This window comes from Apodemus sylvaticus, chromosome 17 (assembly GCF_947179515.1).
Source record: "Apodemus sylvaticus chromosome 17, mApoSyl1.1, whole genome shotgun sequence".
Lineage (NCBI taxonomy): Eukaryota > Metazoa > Chordata > Mammalia > Rodentia > Muridae > Apodemus > Apodemus sylvaticus.
This window is the reverse complement of record NC_067488.1, coordinates 64,636,181-64,655,010: the sequence shown is the minus strand read 5'-3', so window position 1 is coordinate 64,655,010 and position 18,830 is coordinate 64,636,181. Positions and strand designations below refer to the sequence as shown.

The following is an 18,830-nucleotide window of genomic DNA, read 5'->3' as shown; positions in this document are numbered from 1 at the left end:
TAAACGTGTAGTTAACCCTTTGCTGTACTTACGATGTGTAGACGAGAAAGTTCCTTATTAGAACTGTTCTAAAATGCACTGAAGAGCCAGGTGTGTGGCTCACTTGTAGTCTCAAAGCTCGAGACAGGGCTAGCCTGAGCTACACAGTAGAACCCATCTCCAAACAACCCAAAGAGGGTTAGTGATAAAGGGGTGTCATCTCATTGGGGACCCTAGGGTACCTGGGCAGGTGAGAGAAGAGGATTCAGCTTACCTGGATTTACAAGTTCAGTTACTCTTCAGCATCTACCCTGACTGAAAGTCCATGTACCCACAGGCCATGGAAAAGTCATTTCAGATATGCTCTATACAGAAATGCACATTCATCATCTAAGTGACGCCTTAACCCGTTACTGCCAGATCTCAGAAACCTGTTCTTTTAAAGACATTAACAAGACCATTATTAAACCTAGTTAGATCACGGTATTGTTTGTAAAACTGAATTTATTAAAATGCTCATTAGTTAAAAAATATTAAAAGGCATAGAAATTAACAAACATCAGTTACAAACATTACACCGGGGACACAGTTAAACGGGAAGAATCACGGATCCCAGTCCCTTTTTTAAGCAAAGCCGTGCGCTGTCTCCTTTTCAAACATAACAGGAACACACACAAGGAGCACACAGGAGGCGTGAAGCTGACACACCCCCGCTCCGCCCCCATTACAAACTAATGTCCTGTGAAACCCAAGACCCGAGTGCCCTGCTAAGGGAGACCTTGACAGACTCATTACCAGATGGCCTCGTTTAATTTCAACACAAACCGTGGCTTCTACTTCTAATGGAATACCTAAAACATCTGAGGAACATTTAAAGAAAAAAATCCCCTGAGTATTGGGTCTACCACTTTAATCCATTAAAATGCAGAGGCATTTCAGAAGGATAGAATTTCTCTAGTGGTTCATGCTGGACAGGTGGGTGGCCAGATTTTTCCCTCACTGGCCACAGTCATGCCCTTGGTTTTCCTGGGGCTAGGGGCTACCTCACTGCCACCACAGGTGTCCCCTGTTCCTTTCCATCACCAACTTGGCACAGGCCTCGCAGGAATGATACTGATGCCACTGGGACTCTACAGCTCACAGCAACTTGGCCGTTCAGCATTCTGGTAGCATCAGACGCCATGAGTGCTCCTTTCAGAAAAGCAATTTTTTTTCCTCCTTCTTCTGTTCACAGTGGTACTTTCTACATTGTGAAGGGAGTTCTTGGCTAGGGAATATAGATGAATAAATGCACTTTTTATTGGCCATTTTTCTTTGTGTCTACAAAGAAAGGAAGGGAAGAGTTATGTGAGGAAAGATTTCCTTTTCTATGATGTGAAGTGTGACTACTTTCCTGTCCTTAGGAAATGAACACAGGCTCTGGGGAAGAGGTAACAGAGGGAACGAGGAACTCCAGGGCAGTCTGGGGGAGACAAGGAGTGGCACCTGGTTTTAGCTGTGGAGTGAGGACACCCCTCAGGGAGGAAGGCAGTCATTTCCTCTCAGCACAGTTAGACACTGTATGGTGGGCCCTGGACTCCCAGTACAAGGGAGGAGGGGAACATTCCCACTGACCCACTGGGCTACTCAAAAGCCCAGAACACTGCTTTGATTAATCATGTTGATTCTCTGGTAAATCATTCCTGGTGGGCATTTAAACCACAGCCTGGAGTTAAAGCCGCCTCTGCTCAGCATCGAGGAGGTGGTCTCTAAAACAGTTTACGGTTGGCTTGGCTCCTAGGCACCGAGGCATTTCACACCACTCCTGTCAGCAGAGGCCCGATCCCAACGCGGTGTGAGGCAGGCCCTCCCTTCTTCACCCAGCAGTGACCTCCGTTATCAGTCAAGGGTGCGAGGTATCGCCATGTCTCCTCCAGATGTACCGGAGGAGGAAACGCTGAGCGCGTAAACCCCACAGAGAGGCTGCTCAGCCAAGTGACAGGGAGAGCAAGGCACTGGCAAACTGAGGCTTAGCAACCACCGGCAGATAAACCAGCCTTTCCTGCAACTCCCTGGCAGCCTGAGAGGAGGCTTGGGGCTCAACTTAAATCCAGGGTTTCCTTCCTCAAAGGGCAATAATCCAGGTAGACTTGTCTCCAGCAGAGCTGTGATTATACACGAGTTAGCAGGCCTCGGAAATGAACAGAGCCAGCAAGGAAGCCAGTGGCGAGGGGAGAAGTCAGGAGAATTCCCGGGGAGTGACGTTGGCCCTGGAAGATCACAGGATATGGCTAGTGACTGGGTTGCTGGCTGTTGCTCTGACTGTGCCCAATGTCGCCAGGCCACCAGCCTTTCCAGCGAGACAGGCAGAAGGCGCTTGGTGATTGGTAGTGCCTTCGTTTCTGCATCTGCTAAGTCAGTTTTCATGAAGTTGATCGGCTTCCCATCCTATTGTGTTGAGGACGATATACAGTTATAATCATTTGATTATCATCTACCAAGAAACTTACATATCAAGAAGAGATAAATTAACTGTTCAGATCAAGAAGAGCTTTTCATTTTACTCCCTTAAGTTCTGAAAGCCAGTCAACGTTGGTCAGGCCCAGAGCATGCTGGGAGTACTGCTAGAAAGCAGGTGTCATCGTGGAGTGAAGCGAGGACAGGCTCCATTCCTTATCCTCCATCTTCACATCAGTCTAAGACGAGTATTTCTTGGAGGTGGGAATACAGGCTGAAATGATACAGAAGCTCTTTCACACGCAGCGGAGTCTCCTTCCTTGGGGTATAGTAAGACACTGAAATACTGTGAACCCTTGAGTCTACCTGGCACCTAACACAGCATCCAAACTCAATCCTGAGCTGGCTATTATTGATAATACAAATGAGATTAAGGCTGAGGTCTGCCTGGTCTTTGGTGATGGTGCTGTCCGGAAGAAGAAATAGGTCTGGGATGGATTTGGCAAAAATGCGAAATTAAGCGCAGAAAAGCTCTGCACTTGAGGTCAGAACAAAGCAAAGCCTCTGGGGGGCCGGGGGTGGGGGAGGACTTGGGCACATCTCGAGGCTTTTTCTGTTACTAAAATTCCAATTTATCAAAAGAGGGAACATATTCAGGCTTCCAGGAAGATGGTTCTATGCCCTTCCTGATTGAAGTTTTCTGTTCTCCAGTTCCAGCACTGCTAGCTGTAACCGGAAGATGGTACAGGCAGAAATGGCGTGGTGACCACTCCGTCTGCCTAGGAGGTCGAACACCATCCTCTCTAGTGATTCACAGCATGTCCGACAGCTAAGTACTTTTAAAGTGATTCTCGGGACATAAAGCTCTGGCTCATTCGAGTTTTGGCCGCACGCTGTTGTCAACTACTCCCCCCATCCTCTCGGCGATGAGCCCCATGTTTTTGGTCAGGTCTTTGAGGTGACTCTCATGAAGCAGCTTCTGCGTGAGGTATTTCTCCCTCTTGATCTTGCTTTTCGTGATTTTCGACACATCCGGAATTGCATACGAAATGAAGAACTTTACGGAATAGATGACGTGCTGCGGGAAAGAGAGAAGACGTCAGAGGTGTGCGGAGTCCCTGAGGTTGATTCTTGCTTGTCATTGTGACGGCAATGTGTCTGGACAGGGCACGCTGTGGCCATTCGGTCTCAAAGCAGCGGGATATAAAGGAGTGACCTGTCAGTGTTCAGCGGTACTGTGTTACCTCCAGCATATGGGAGACAGAGTCTGATGTCAGTCTGGGTGATGTAGTAAATCAAAAGATAATAAAACAAACACCTCAAAATCCTCCATTAAGTTAAAAACCCAGACTGCTGACAGTGCTGTTGTATTTCCTAATTCTCTGTTCCTTTCTCAAAGGTAAGTACTATCCTGTATGTGATGTTACCATAAAGGAAAAAAAAGAACACCAAAATATGTATTCACCAATAAGGTACTCAATCTTACTTGATTTGAGCTTTATAAAAATAGTACTCGATAGTCTTTGAAAACCAGATTTATTTACTTTCTATGAGTTTTCCCTGTGTGTATGTGTGTGTACTATGTGTGTATACCATCCATGGAGGCTAGAAAGGGGCCCCTGGAACTGGAGCTAGAGATGGTTGTGAGCTGCCAAGTCGGTGCTGGGACCTGTTCCAGGTTTTCTGCAAGAGCAGCAAGTACTTTTCACTGCTGGGCCAGCTCTTTTTTTGTTTTTTGTTTTTTTTGATTTGTTTTGTTTTTAAGGTGTATTTATTGTTATATCTAAGTACATGGTCACTGTCTTCAGACAGCACCAGAAGTGGGTGTCAGGTCTCATTACAAATGGTTGTGAGCCACCATGTGGTTTCTGGGATTTGAACTCAGGACCTTAGAAAGAGCAGTCAGTGCTCTTAACTACTGAGCCATCTCTCCAGCCCCTGGGCCAGCTCTTTAACCCCTCTATTTAGCCTCTGGGAAAACGCCTTTTTAAAATTCAAAACTAGTTTCTAAAATTCTTTTTTTTCCAGGATTAATTTATTTATTCATTTTATTTATGTGAGTACATTGTAGCTGTCTTCAGACACACCAGAAGAGGATGTCAGATCCCATTACAGATGGTTGTGATCCACCATGTGGTTGATGGGAATTGAACTCAGGACCTCAGGAAGAGTAGTCAGTACTCTTAACAACTGAGCCATTTCTCCAGCCCGTTTCTAAAATTCTTAATGCTATTTCCACAGCTGGTTCACTACGGTTGCTTTCACTGTGTATAACACTCCTAGTGAGTGTGCTGTAACATGTCTGTTCCCAAACGTTCTGGTTCACTATGGTTACTTTCACTGTTGTATAATGTCTCGGTGAGTGTGTTGTAACACATATGTTCCCCTACTGTTAGGCATGGGGTGGTTTCCAGTTTTCCTATTAGCAGTGATGTTGTTTGTGAATGTCTCTGTAGGTGTCTAAAGAGCAGGGACCTATAGGGGGCGCTGCTGAGACACTCGGCCAATCAAATGTCCAGTTCCACAGGATGACTGGAGCGGTGGCACCTGCCTAGTTTGCTCCAGCTGTGCTGCATCTCACCACTTGGTGAGATCCCACTTTTCTTCTTCTTTTACTGATTTTTCTGATTTTCAAATGGACCACGACTTTGGTCTCACTTAAGCAACAGTCACTGTTTCAAAGTCCCTTTGGCTGGGTAAGTTTCATGTATAAAATTTCATATAGATGAATTGCCATAACAGAGGGGAGGAGGAGGAAGAGGAGAAGAATGGATTGTACCTAGTATCAAGCACTGCTTACAGCTTTGGGAGCACCTAGAACGGTGTAAACCCCCTGACATGCAGCAGGATGCTAACAAGGATGGCACAGATACTTTACGCAGAGTAGGCTGCACACAGATAACCCAGCCAAGGGTTTAAGGGGTGAGGGAGCGAGCCATGGAAGTATCTGTAGGGCAGAGTGGGGCAGGGAAGCTTCCAGAACGTGACCTCGAGTGGTGAGGCTGGAAGGAGAAGCCACAGTGAGAGCCACAGACGTGGCTGGTCACACCACAGCAGGGACTCTGGCTTTTACGCTAAGGTCAGAACTCAGTAGTCTCCAGGTAGAGACCAGGGCACAGCCAGGCAAGAAATGACGGTGCCTCTGGTCTGGCTGACCTTGGTTTCTCTAACGTTTCTCCAAAGCCCTGTGTGGAACGTTGGCTCCCAGTCTGTGATGCCATTGAGGGGAAGGGGTTTAGCAGGTTAGGTTATGGTGGATGTGTGCCTGAAGGGCACACTGGGACTCTATCCCTCACTTACTGGCTGCTGTGAAGGGAGGAGCTTCCTCTACAAAGCACTCTCCTGGTTTAAGGTACTACCTCAGTATAGGCCCAAAGCAAGAGGTCAGGACCATGGATGGAGACTGTCAGCCAGAGTAAACCTGCCAGCATTGCAATACAAAGCCAGCCAACGTGTGGTGAAAGCAGGCAAGGCCGTAAGGAGGGGTCAGTGGGCTAAGGTTGAGGGAAAAGCCAATGGGCTTGAATGTGGGGTGAGAGAAGAGGCATGGGAAGGGCTCCCAGAACTCTATCCCGTGAGACCAGCTAGAGGAAGATGTCATAGCACAGAGGAGGAGACTGTAGAACACAGAGAGAGACTGAGGCAGCCTAGATTGGGTATGAGAGCACACGTGGACAAAGGGAGCTAACAAGCAGAAAGCTTTGGTGGCACCGGGCTCAGGCTGAGAAGACACTCATTTTTCTCATCCTTGGGACTATTTGGGTTTTTCCTGCTAAACCGATGTGACCACAGATTAAAAAAAAAAAAAACCTGCTTCAGTACTGCCTTCATTATATTCTAAATGTTTTGGCACATTTATTTCCACTATCATTTGTTTAAACGTTAAAAAATAAATCCTCTCTTAATATCTCTACTGATCTGCTGGTTGCTTCAGAAGATGTCGTTAAATTTCTGTGCACATGTGCGTTTCCCAAAATTTCTCATTTAATTGTGCTGTACACAGGAAAGCCACTAGATAGGATTTTAATTTTTAAGCATGTGCTGAGGCTTGTTTTGAAGCTTCCCACATGATGGGCTCTGGCAGGGCGCTCCTCTGTGGAGAGGAACGTGCACATAATACCCCAGGCACAATGTTCTTTCTATGGGTGCCAGTGAGGCCCACCTTGTCTAGAGTGCAGGCCAACTCTGTGGTTCCTCATTTGGGTAGAGATGACCTTTCCACAGCTGAAGGCGAGCTGATGAACTACTCTGCCACTGACTGACATATGCTTTTCCCTTTAAGCAGACCGATCGACTTTTGGTACTGTATGACCCTCTATCTAGAGATACCCCCCTCTTATATAGATAATTATATTATCTATAATTATTGCTTCCTTTTGCTGAATGGATCCCTTTATTCTAACTTTCCTGGTCTTCTTTTTCCTGCTTTAGAATACTAAAGTATTTTCCTGAAGTCAGAAGGCAGGCTCCATGGAAGAATGAGAAGCTAGCTGTGTTGGTGCTCACTGCTGGGTAACACGTGGATAGAGATGGAATTCACCACAGGACAGACACTATGGTCACCATAGCAGGATAGTGACTGAGGAGGTGAAGAATGGCTGAGAGGAGGGAGGAGTAGAGGGAGGAGCAGAAGGGGAGTGACAAGGGAACACTGCCTCTGGGGACCCTGACCTCACTTAGGAAGAGCAACAGAGCGGAGCTGGTGAGACCAGCAGATGTGGGAAGAGAGACCAACAGAAGGAGGATCAGATTCATCTCCTCCAAGTTCACCTATATAGAGGTTGGTAATGTTCACAGGTGGCCATGACATTTCTGGTTTAAAGTCAATAGGGTGTGATGCTGACTTTTAAAAATATCCTGAACGTTCAGCTGACACGTTCTATGAGGACCTCTGTATTCGTGAGCCATCGAGAATGGTCTTCGTTTTCCTTTTAAAGTTTTGGGTTTTCTTGGTTTGGTTTTGGAGACAGGGTCTCCCAAGGTAGCTCTGGTTGGCCTTGGGCTCACAGGGGTCAAACACCTCTGCCTCCTTAGTGCTGGGGATAAAGGGATGCCTCTATGTCAGACAATTTTCTTCTCTATGCCTATGGTTGTAAGTTTAGGATCTGGGCCAGTGGTTCTCAACCTGTGGGGTGTGACCATTGGAAAACATATTTCTGGTGATCTTAGGATCACCCAAAAAAAATTTTGCTGCTATGTCATAAGAGTCATTTTGCTACTGACTGAGACTTAGTTCTTGGGTTGAAGATCACTGATCTAGGCTATTCCGGCCTCCCAGGAGTTCAGGAAGGGCTCCTCCTCTGTGTTCTCTGTAAGGGCCTATGGCTCACCAGCGTTGTGTTGTGGGGGGGGGGGGGAATCTCAGTTATTCCCCTTCGCTGCCTCTCTAGGTTAACGGGCTGAATGAAGTTCTAGACTGTTGCTTCAGCCTCCCGATGTTGCTGCGGAGATCCCTCCCTCAGTCTAATCCTAGTTTTCTTTGTCATTTACCTCTTCCCTCTGCCTCCTGTCTTTGGTGAGCTGCATTTTCTGTTCCATGGCTGACACCTTTGTCTGTTATGGAAAGTGTTCCTCTCCTCCAGCCCCCATGTTCTCCTTCTCCTCCTCCTCCTCATTATTATTATATTTTATATATTTTTAAAATCAGATTGCAAAGCCTCAGAATTTTGCTTGACTGGTGTTTACACATGACAGAAGATTACCAAGGGCAGCTTAAACAAGTGAGGGTTGATGTCTTTCTTTGCACAACAAATAGGTTTTCTAATTTGTTCCGAGTAATGCCTTACACCGAGTAAAGGTGTCTAAGACATTGGCTAGATGAGCTGACAATCTAGGCTGTGTCATTTTCTTGGTGCTAACTTTAGAGAGGGAGGCTCTATAAGGAGTTGGTGTACTCCATGCAGCAGCTGCACAGAACACAGATGCATCATAGCCCCACGGGCAGAGGCCTTTCACAATCCAGCACGCCTCTCAGTGTGCCCCAAGGCACCCAGTGAATACTGTATTAAGTGGAACTGAATCTCCTGGGCATGGGTATGCTTTTTAACATTTAAAGCAGATAGCTATTTCATTCAGTGTTATGGACTATCTATTCTCAGGCCAAACCTGATTACCTCATGCCCTAATATACATTGAATAAAGTCAGCAATACTTAAAGGGACACAGATGGCCGACAACTATGCATGACCGTAGGCCCTCTCAGAGCCCATTCCTCTTACCTCCATGACAATGATAAAGGCCAGCTTGGCGGCAATCACATGCCAATAGTAGATGTTGTGTTTATACTCCTGCGGGTGCCCGGGTGGGTTTCGGAAGTCTCTGTACCTGGAAACACAACCGGGCACGTTAGGAGACAAATCTTTTTGATGACTATTGTAAACAAGGGCTCGACTTAAAACCAAAGTCATCTTATGCAATAATTTTTAAAGCAGGCATCATGTCCATTTCACCTTATGTTTAATACTGGGAGAAAATTATCCAGGAGTATCTTATTGAGCATGGAACCAGGAAAAATGATGGATCCCAGCTGGGTAAAACAGGACACTTCTTTGCAATGTTTTTAATATTTTCCCCAAAGCTTTATCCCTGCTTCCTGAGAAGACGTAAAACAGTTTAACTATCTTGGGGAGCTGACTGGGCCATGCCACCTAGTACTGCCTACTGGTTAACTTAGGGTTTTTACCCAGCCCATTTCTAATTCCCTGACAGTGAAGTATTACACATCTGAGAATGTAATTGCTGAGGTCAGCATTCTGCACAACAGTTGTCTTGGCCTTGTCTGTGTCCTTGGTTGTGATACTGGAAATCTAAATCAGAATGGCTCTGAGCAGTTGAATTAAGTGAATTTGGGTTTAATAAAGAAAATAAACTTGCATGACCTATGTGGTCAACAAACTACCAACTGGGAAGTGAGCTGGTGCGCTCCATCCGTAGTGGACTTCCCAGCACCCAGAGCAGAGCACTTGACACCCCTTACCGCACGCACCTTTATGTCTTTGCTAACTGAGGTGCCAGCGTGTCATCGTTAGCTTTAGGTCGTCCGTGAATAACAAAGTGGACTTATTCCTCTGCCATGGCACTGTTGGGGATGAACCTGCGGCCATGGCCGAAGACGCCAGTGTTCTCTCCTGCTGAGCTACAGCCTGCTAGGTGGCTCTTTGTTCTTCTATTTTTATTTTACTGAACTAAGAGTTTTGCCATGTATCCCAGGCTGGCCTTGAACTTACTAGGTAGCTCAGGTTAGCCTCCCCTGGAAGCGATTTTACCCCCTCAGTCTTGGGGATATGGGCATGCACCACCACTTCTGGTTTTATGATTTGTGCATGTTTGGTATGAACTACCCACAGAGCTGCACTCCCCAGCTTCCCAAGGCAGTCTTAGAACCGAACAGTCGGGATCTGTAAAACTCTCAGCTAGCTCTCCCCATCGCTGAGACTCGCTAGGCTTTTCTCCCCCATGGCCATGATGTGCCCATTTGAACACCTTTCAAATCTGGTACACAGATTTGTTCATTAGCTTTCATCTTTTGAGTGTTACTAAAAAAAAAAATAAATAAAAAAAGCACTGTGAGAACTGTCTCTTTAACACAGACTTAAACAATGCCAGTTAGACTCATCACACAGACCAAAAGTTCTTTTTATAAGGTGAGGTACAGGTTTAAAACGGGTGGATCAAAACTTGCCTGCACAAGGTGTAGTTACCAAGCCCAATGTATGGGTTCTCTTTGTCTGTATTCTTGAAGTCGGTGATGTTAAAGACCGAGAGAGTCTTGTTGATGTAGCCGTCCATGGTGTAGTACGTGTGCTCCCCATAGGGAGGGATGGAGAAGGACCAATAATACACCAGGCGGGGGATCATGTCTGACGTGAAGGCAATGATCATGGCCTACATTGGGGGAAACGAGAAAGCTGCATTAGGAGCAGAACTGTGGTTTCCACCAAGTTGCATCTCTCAGTGGAAATTATACATATTTCACGTAGAAGACTCTTTGGGAGGTCTTCCTTTCTAAGGGAAGGTTGAAAGGACCAATGGTTGTTTGCTGAGCTTCTGAAGTACATGAAACAATTTGTAGAGAATGAAGAGCAGGGACTGGCTTGTGTACCCTGTGTGTACATCAGCACTGCTCAAAGTTACAACATCCACTTACACCTCAGAGCACTTCTTCATAGAACCAGATAGAACAGTCTGTCATGGTTTAGAGTTAGAAGCTTTGTAATGTACCACTAGGGTCAGTATGATGAAGATAATTTTGCTTCACAGAACTCATTTGTGGAATAAAGAATTTATATGAAATTGGCATTTTTTTAAATAAAAATCACTTGTTTCTCACAAAGAGAGAACGAAAATAGACTAAAACATACCTCTCCTGATCCATGGTTATATAATGGTCACTAAACTCGTGTTCCCTCTGTCTTGCTCTCTTAGACTTACTTAGATGATCTACAGGCCATTCACTCAGTGAGGAAACAAAGCTAGCTTTCTACGGCCTAGTATTTGAGCATCCAAACTTCCAGAAGATTAACTGGACTGAAACCATAAATTATCACTTAACACGGCTTAGCATGTTCCTGCGTAGAAGGAATAGATGGGTCAGTTGTGAGCCTGCGTCTACACCGGGCAGGAGTGCTCTGGGACAAAAGCCCATTTAGAACTACATGCACCTTCCCTGAAGAGCTTTAATTCGAGGCTTAAACTCCAGTATATGAAACTGCTTGCAGGAAGGACAAAGGGGAAATTGTATCCACGTTAGGCCAATCATCAGCTGAAGCACAAGAACAGACATGGTGTTTTTTTTTGGCTCAAAGTGATTTTTAATAGTATTCATCTGGGCATACGGTTGAGTTGCAGTGAGACTACAAACAAACAAACGAGATTTGGGCAAAGCAAGAAAACAAGGAGCTTTTTTCCCCCTACTCGAGCCAGCTTCCTTGATTTCTGTGATTTGAAGAATCTCTGTGTGTGAGAGAGTGTGAGCACGCACGCACGCACGCACCCATGAACATGTGTCTGCCTGTCAGCTGTGAGGTAAGACAAGAAGGTTTGGTCTCGCGCCAGATTTCAGTAGATGAAATTTTCCTGGTATTATTTAACTCGATGCTATCTTTTAACAGAATCACCTGAGATATACTTCAGGAAGAAACAAAAAAAATCCAACGAGGAGGAGAATTCTCTGTTTTCCTGACAAGGTACCTTTCCTTGAGCTGCTCTGAGATATACCGCAAGAATACACAGACCGTGGCTTGCCTCATTTCCCATGCTGTTCTGCACACAAGTTCCATTTATATCAAAATAAATTAAAACTGCTCTTCAATAGCAGCTGTTCTGGGCTGGCACAGCAGGGTCAGCTGTGCTCATTTACGGAACCTTCAGCTCAAGTGACTTCACAGCACACGCCTGCTTGGTGGCCCCTACCCGGGTGGCCTCTCTTCTCTCTTTTGTATACATTAGACTGTGGACATTATGTGTAGTACTTCAGGGAGAGGGTTATATAACCAGGGTGAAAGACATGTTTCTTCTAAGTGTAACATATGCTAACAATATGGGCTGAAGGGTTGTCAAGAGTTTAACCAATGACAATCTAGTGAGGGGTGTTGCTAGAGTATATTATAATAAAAGAGTAACCAGTAACCCCAATTAGACAGTGGGTGTGTGTCTGCATGAATACACACACACACACACACACACACACACACACATACACCCCTTTGGAGACCCAGTCAATCCTCCATCTGTGCTCATGGTATAGCCATGGCGGGGATAGAGAAGGTTCCTAACAAAATCACTCCAAAATGCTTGAGGAACCAGGGGTCTGGACCAGATCAATTTTCTGTTTCTGAAGGTCAAATAAAAAACCCTTTTAGTTCCAAACCTTTGTGCCTAAAGTCTTCCTAAAGCACACAGGTCCGTGTCCCTGCCCTGCCTAATGTACTGTGGCATATTGGATACGACAGATTCCTGCTTCCGTGACTGTGGAACTTGAAAGGCCTTGCTGTCATGGCTCTAAACATCAGTCTTCATTTTCAAACACAGTGGGCATTGAAGGTAGGAGCTATTTTGGTGAGAGGAAACTGATTTAATCAGTTTCTCAAAGCGAGACGTTGGCCTGCAATTCAGAAAAGTGGTGGGGGTGGGGTGGCAGCTAACTTGTTTCACTGTAACCAGTCAAGGGGGTGACTGATTTTTGAGGTACCTGTCAGAGTCCTCAGGGAACAACAGTTAATGATGTCAGGTAATGAAGTCAAACAGTGGCAACCGTGTGAACAAGGACCTGGCTCCGCGTGTCCGCTGCAACTCAGTGACTTCCCAAGCCATGCTGAGCACAGAGCCATTCATCTAACACGTATGAAACGGGGCTCGGCAGGCGCGGGGGCCAAGATCACACAGCTCAGGCTGTGGTGCCGGGAAGTGGAACTCAGATCTGCACTTCCCTCTTCCCGTGTCTGAGACAGACTTTCTCTTCTGCTTTTGCAGGAGCTCCTGGGGACTCAGCAAATTGTGGCTTAAGAAACAAAAATTGAAAAATCATTTTGTTTGGGAAGCTGGGCCTGGCGGGATTAGGAGGGCAGAAATAACCCTGTTTTTGAGGATATTTGTAGGCAAGAGATCCTGATGGGCTGGTGTTGAACTGTTCTCTGCCTAAGAGCTGTCACTTGGCCTCTGCCCAAGTAAACAACCTCTACAGGATGCGCTTGTGTTCTCTCACAGCTGGGGCTGCCCTACCTCGCATAAGAGCTTGTTTCCCTGGAGACAAGAGGGTAACTAACATCCAGTTAGGATGGGCAATTTTTTCCTTCATCACAGTTAATATTTTAAGATGTGATGTATCTATACATTGGGATATAGGGTAGGATGCTCTGACTCGGACTGAACCTGCATCTGCATTGTATTTAAAAGCACTCTTTGCTGAAGCTTTCGTGTCACAGATGAGTAAGTTTCAGTCCTCATTACTCTTATGTTTCCTTAGATCAAGACATCGGCAGAGGAGCAACAGTGATTCCTCTACGATGTCCTGGTGGGCTGAGCCAATAACAATAATGATAAAAATGTATCTGAAGATAATTGCTTAGCAATTAAACACCGTACCAGAGCTAGAGAGATAGCTCACTGGTGAAGAATACTCTCTGCTCTTGCAGAAGACCTGGGTTCTGTTCACAGCGCCCGGATGGCGGTTCACAACCATCCGAAACTCAGTTCTGGAGCGGGGTGCGTTCTACTCTCCTGGCTTCACCAAGCACACATGTGGTCCACAAACATGCAGGCAAAACATCCATCCCTATAAAGATAATACTGGGCAGGCTACCCGTGAATTGCAGGCTACTCACGTTGGTCACCACGGCCAGGATGGCTATTCCTTGCATGATGGGCTGCCACGCGCCGATATCCTGGGCTTTTTCGGGCACCATGCGTCTAAATTGAGTTGTGAGCTTCCACGCGTCCACTCTTATTTCCAAAATATTGTTCACCAGAGCCAGCAGGGGAGCCAGTGGAAAAGAGGCCACGAATAAAGTGACGAACCCAAACTGAATAACTGTCAACGGAACGGACACACATCATGGTGGGGAGGACAGACGGGAGGACGACGTCATTTCCTCTACTCTTGCAAAGAAATTTAAAAGGCCAACAAATGACCCACCCCAGTGAGGAGACACAGCCTTAGCCAATCACAATCCGGTGCTCACAGCAGGACGCATACATAACACAAATATGGAATCTAAAGAAAGGTGACTAAACACGGCGTATTTCCCACATATGTATTCACTCAAAAAAAAACCCAACATATTGGAAACTCTTTTAAGTCAAGCCCGACTACATGCTGGTCATACATGCTACATTGCTCACTCTTCCTGTCAAGAGAATATGAGAAGCAGATTCTGGGCTTAGGATTTTAAAAAACGAACACAGAGGAAGAACCTAGTAAGCAAAGAGAAAACAGAAACGTGTGAGTATGAAGCTGATATTCAGAGGATGTCGGAAGCCAGCCAGCAATGAGCAAACGAGGAGGTGCAGCCAAGCTGACAGAGACTTCATCACCTGGGTGTTGCAGGCACACATGCAGGAATCCTAACCCTGGTCAGTCTGTGTGGTCACAAGGCCGAGATCCTAGTGGTAACTCAGACTTTTCTCTTTATCTGAAATGTATGCGACCTTGGTATCAATAGATAAACTCTGCCATGGAGAAGGTGAAGAATCATATTAAGACCAAAGAACTAGCCGAGAAAGCTCTCTGAGGTCCTTCCTGCTGGACCGGCAGAGCCGTGGAAGACACCTACACAGGTGTGAGTGAGCGCCATTCTACACAGGAAGGGCAAGGCTGTGGTGCACCTGCTTCTGGTCTGAGAGACAAGCCTACAAGAGGAATACTTCAGAGCCTCAAGGAGGTAAGCCACAAGGCTAGGCGGGCGTGGCCAGCATCAGAAAAGTCAGACAGGCAAGGGCCCAAGCTCTGTTAGCAGCAGGAGCCACGCCTGCGTCTGCGTCTAACCACGATCCACGCCAGGCAAGGAAGAGGCTGCAGAGTGGGTCAGAGGTGACTGAGGAAAACCAGCCAGTGTCCAACCAATGGAAGGACAGCACGGGGTCCCTGTGTTACAGTGAGGAAATAGCATAGTCAGATTTTGATTGTTCAAGAGAGGCCAGAAATAATAGAGTTAAAAGTTCCAAAGAGAAATGATACCATTTGTAATACCTAAAGCAATACTTTGTTAGAATAAATTAATGATAAATGTTAAGACTAATGATTATTATAGAAAAATGAATGACAGGGTGTGTATATTCTTAATCAGCTAGACACAATTTGGGGATATACAAATCTAGCTAGTAATTCCCTGTGGCTATTTTAGACACTTAAATTTAAAGAGACATCAACAAAGAAACAGCTAAAATAACACTGATAATCAAGGTCGATCGCTCTGATAAAGAATGAAAGGATGGCCAGGTCACGGGGACACTGGGTTCTAGTACATTCAGTCATAGTGCCGGTTAAACAGAAGGCCTTAAAAGAAGAAATACAAATATTCATGGGATCTTACTGTATGCTAAGGAGGGGCTTCTACAGCTGGCTAAATCACTGCAAAAGCTGAGGCCTTCATCACTTTTACACCCCAAAGGATTAAGACTATATATATATATATATATATATATATATATATATATATATATATACATTAACAATAGTGAGAAGAACTTTCTAAGCATTCTTTGAAACGAAGAATAAGAGAAGATGTTAGCAAGGTAGAAACCACTTGCTGTGAAGACCCCCATTGCTCTAACACGTTCTTTGTGGTGGCACCACACTTCTCTGCCAGTCACCCCATCCTCTAAGCTCTGCACCCCACAATCCCTCACTGCTGCACAGAAGCTACTCCTGCATCTCCCCACCCCCGACCTTGAAATGTGGCTGCACACGCCAGAGCCCAGGAGTGCTCCTGGCCTTGCTCATTTGGACAGATAGTTTTTGACAGGGCCAGGCATCTCCCTCTCCACGGGATGGTTTTGATTTGTTTTTACCTAACGTAAAAAGGCAAGTTATATATTAAACACGAGCCTCCTAAAACACTATTACCCACAGGGCTACATTCGCTTCCAGCAGTTCTAGCATCTGCAGGGTTTTAGCTCTGACTTCCCCTCCTGTCTTATGCACCTGCGTGGCATGTTTCAATCTCCCTGGAACAAAACTGGTACTCCCCCCATGGCCTCACCTTCAGTTCCTGACCTGTGCATCCACTTTCTCGGGTAGCACTGCCATTCTGATGTCATACAGACACCAGCGCATCTCCGCACCAGCGCCCCTTCCTTCTGGTACCTTGCACATCCCATCTCATCTGGAAAGTGTCTTGGAAATCCTATTCCTCATCTGCCACCCGAGTCACCCTTCCGGTGCTCACCAAACCCATCTCCCCATGTCTATTCCCATACCCACAACCTCTGTTTACACACTTTTTCCTTATCAGCCATAGCTGCTGTAACCTAATTTTTGTCTTCCCACCAAATACAGACCCCACCCAAAATAGTTACCACTCTGCTTCCAGAATAATCTGACCTTTGGTAAAACACACAGTTCTCTTGCTTGCCAATACTCCTACAAACCCCCATTCTTGCATATGAACCCCAAGTCCTACCTATGCACACAGAGGTCATATCACACACGTCTATAGTTTATTTCATATTCCCACCATGAAGCCTCTGCTTCAGCTATGCTTTGTCTACACAATCTGAAGCAATCAGGGAGTAGCTCTGCCTTTTCAAACATGTCCAGATCTCACTGTGTAAGCCATGTCCATTTCCCTCACCACACTTTTGATATGACCACTCACTTTTCAAAGTCACAAAGACCATCTGCTTGACCAAGTCGTCCTTGACTTTTATTTATACAAACTACTATGTGTCCAGCTCCTTGAGAGCATGCACCAAATCTCAGCTTGGGATCTCTGGAAAATACTACAGTGCTTGACACAGTGGTACACCCAACACTGGGTAGTGAAGGAAGAGATGGGAGTGACCCATCTGTCACACTAGAAAGCCATTCCTTTAAGGATTAGAGGTCTTCAGTGCAGGTGGGGGACAGGAACACAAGAGAGGCAAAGGGGAAAACAGGTCCCCTTTCTAGAGAGTGCAGCCCATCTGGTAGGTGTGTCACAGGGAGAAAAGGAGTGAACCAGGGAGATGGCAAAGAGCTGAGCTATTCTATGGAGGTCACCGTAATGGTTGGTGGTGTCATCTTGACAGTACCTAGAATCTCCTGGGAGATGGGCCTTGGGGCATGCCTGTCAGGAAGTAGCTCAATTCCATTTACTGATGTAGGGACAGTCTGCTGTGGGCAGGGAGCCCTGGGCTATATGCAATGGTTAAAGAAAGGTAAACATTAGCTCACATGCATCTTTCTGTTTCTGTGGATGTGATGTGACCGGCTGCTTCAGGCTCTTGCACTGTCTGGATTTCTGCACAATGGTGGACTGTAATACCTTGAACTGTGAGCTAAAATGAACTTCTTCCTCTCTAAAATGGCTTTTCTCAGGGTATTTTAACACAGAAACAAGGAATAAAGGAAAATAGCCATTAGTCTCATGATTTTGGAAAGTTAGCTTTGGAGATGGGCCCAATTAACAAGGCAAATGTGGAAACGCCTTTGTGCAGAAGAGACACAGGTTGGCTCATAGAGTCACTTTGGTGCCCTTTGCTATGACACCTACCAACTAACTTTAAAGATGTCGTCACCATTTTCTCAAGAGACCTGTCTATGACAGGTAGACCCAAGGTACGAAACAGTATCTTCAGCTTCCAAACTTTAGTATCGGTACTGCTATTCCTCTCAAGTTTTCTGAGGTAGGGTTTAAGATTCTGCCAGACAACTTTGTCTAATACCCTAGAATTATTCAATCTTAAATCAAGGGGAAATTTATTTATTTATTTATTTTAAAAATTCACTAGCGGCAGTAACAAGAATAAAAATCACAGGGCATTACAGCCTCAGTGGGCACTGAGCGTGGGCAGAGCAACGCAAATGTAGGATTGACCAGCAGGTGCATACTTGTGTCAAAGGCAGCATGTACCTGGGAGTACTAGGTTCCAAGCACTCACGCTAAGGGCTCGGTAGCTGCCTCCAGCAGGCCGAGTCTAGGGGGCTGTTGGGGGAGAAGCATTCATGCTTGCACAGAATTATGGGAGTCAAGGCTGCCTAGTTCTACAAAAGTGGCAAAACAGAGTGAAGGGCTAAGAGGATCTGTGGAGGTCCCTCAAGAGCCAATGAAAAGTAAGGAGAGGCAAGGAGCAGTGGCTGATGGGAAACACAGGGCTACCTGCTGGGAGAGGGGTGGGCACACCCATGGGAAGGCACTTAAAGAAAGGTACAAAATGGCATGGCTGGTAAGTGTGGAAGAACGCCGTGAAGGTCATGTGGGAGTGGTGCCACTCCCGAAGACAGTATCTAATTTTTAGAGAAATAAGACAAGAATTCAAAGGGTACTGAAGAATACATCTTCCACAGCTTAGCGCTAAACACAGATTTCACAGTATTACTGACTACATAGTAACAGATTGTCCCTGCTCAGAAACTCAGGAAGCTTTCTAAATCATTGGGAATTGTTGGGGGTGGCTATAAGAGATGGCTATAAAGCATTGTAAGAAATCTCAAAGTCTGTTATGACAGAATTTATCATACATATATTGTGGAATGGTAGATGAAGCCAAATTAATTAGTTCATAACTAATAGGCCTATGAAACTCTAAAAGTCTGATTTTCTTCTCCAAAGCTTTCCCCTTAAAGCCATACATTTAGCTGATTAATTGGGGGGGAAAACAACTTCCCATAAACTCTTTTTTTTTGCTGGGGAGAGGCTCAAATAGATAACATTCTATGCCAGGGTATTATTATTAATACTGATAATGACTCTGGCAAAAGACAGTTAGTTAGGACATGC

General features: G+C 45.6%; 1 protein-coding gene across 3 annotated transcripts in view; it reads right to left on the bottom strand.

The window, feature by feature from the left end:
- Window positions 1–452: 452 nt before the first annotated feature.
- The window catches only part of Ano6 (anoctamin 6), a 176,534-nt gene continuing 158,156 nt past the window's right edge, over window positions 453–18,830 (bottom strand). For all 3 annotated transcript variants that reach the window (XM_052160235.1, XM_052160236.1, XM_052160237.1), the window contains 4 exons: window positions 13,737–13,942; window positions 10,097–10,299; window positions 8,634–8,739; window positions 453–3,493 (listed from right to left, as the gene is read on the bottom strand). In XM_052160235.1, the coding sequence (XP_052016195.1) occupies window positions 3,287–3,493; window positions 8,634–8,739; window positions 10,097–10,299; window positions 13,737–13,942 (722 nt within the window). In that variant the 3' untranslated portion in view covers window positions 453–3,286. The remainder of the gene's footprint in view (window positions 3,494–8,633; window positions 8,740–10,096; window positions 10,300–13,736; window positions 13,943–18,830) is intronic.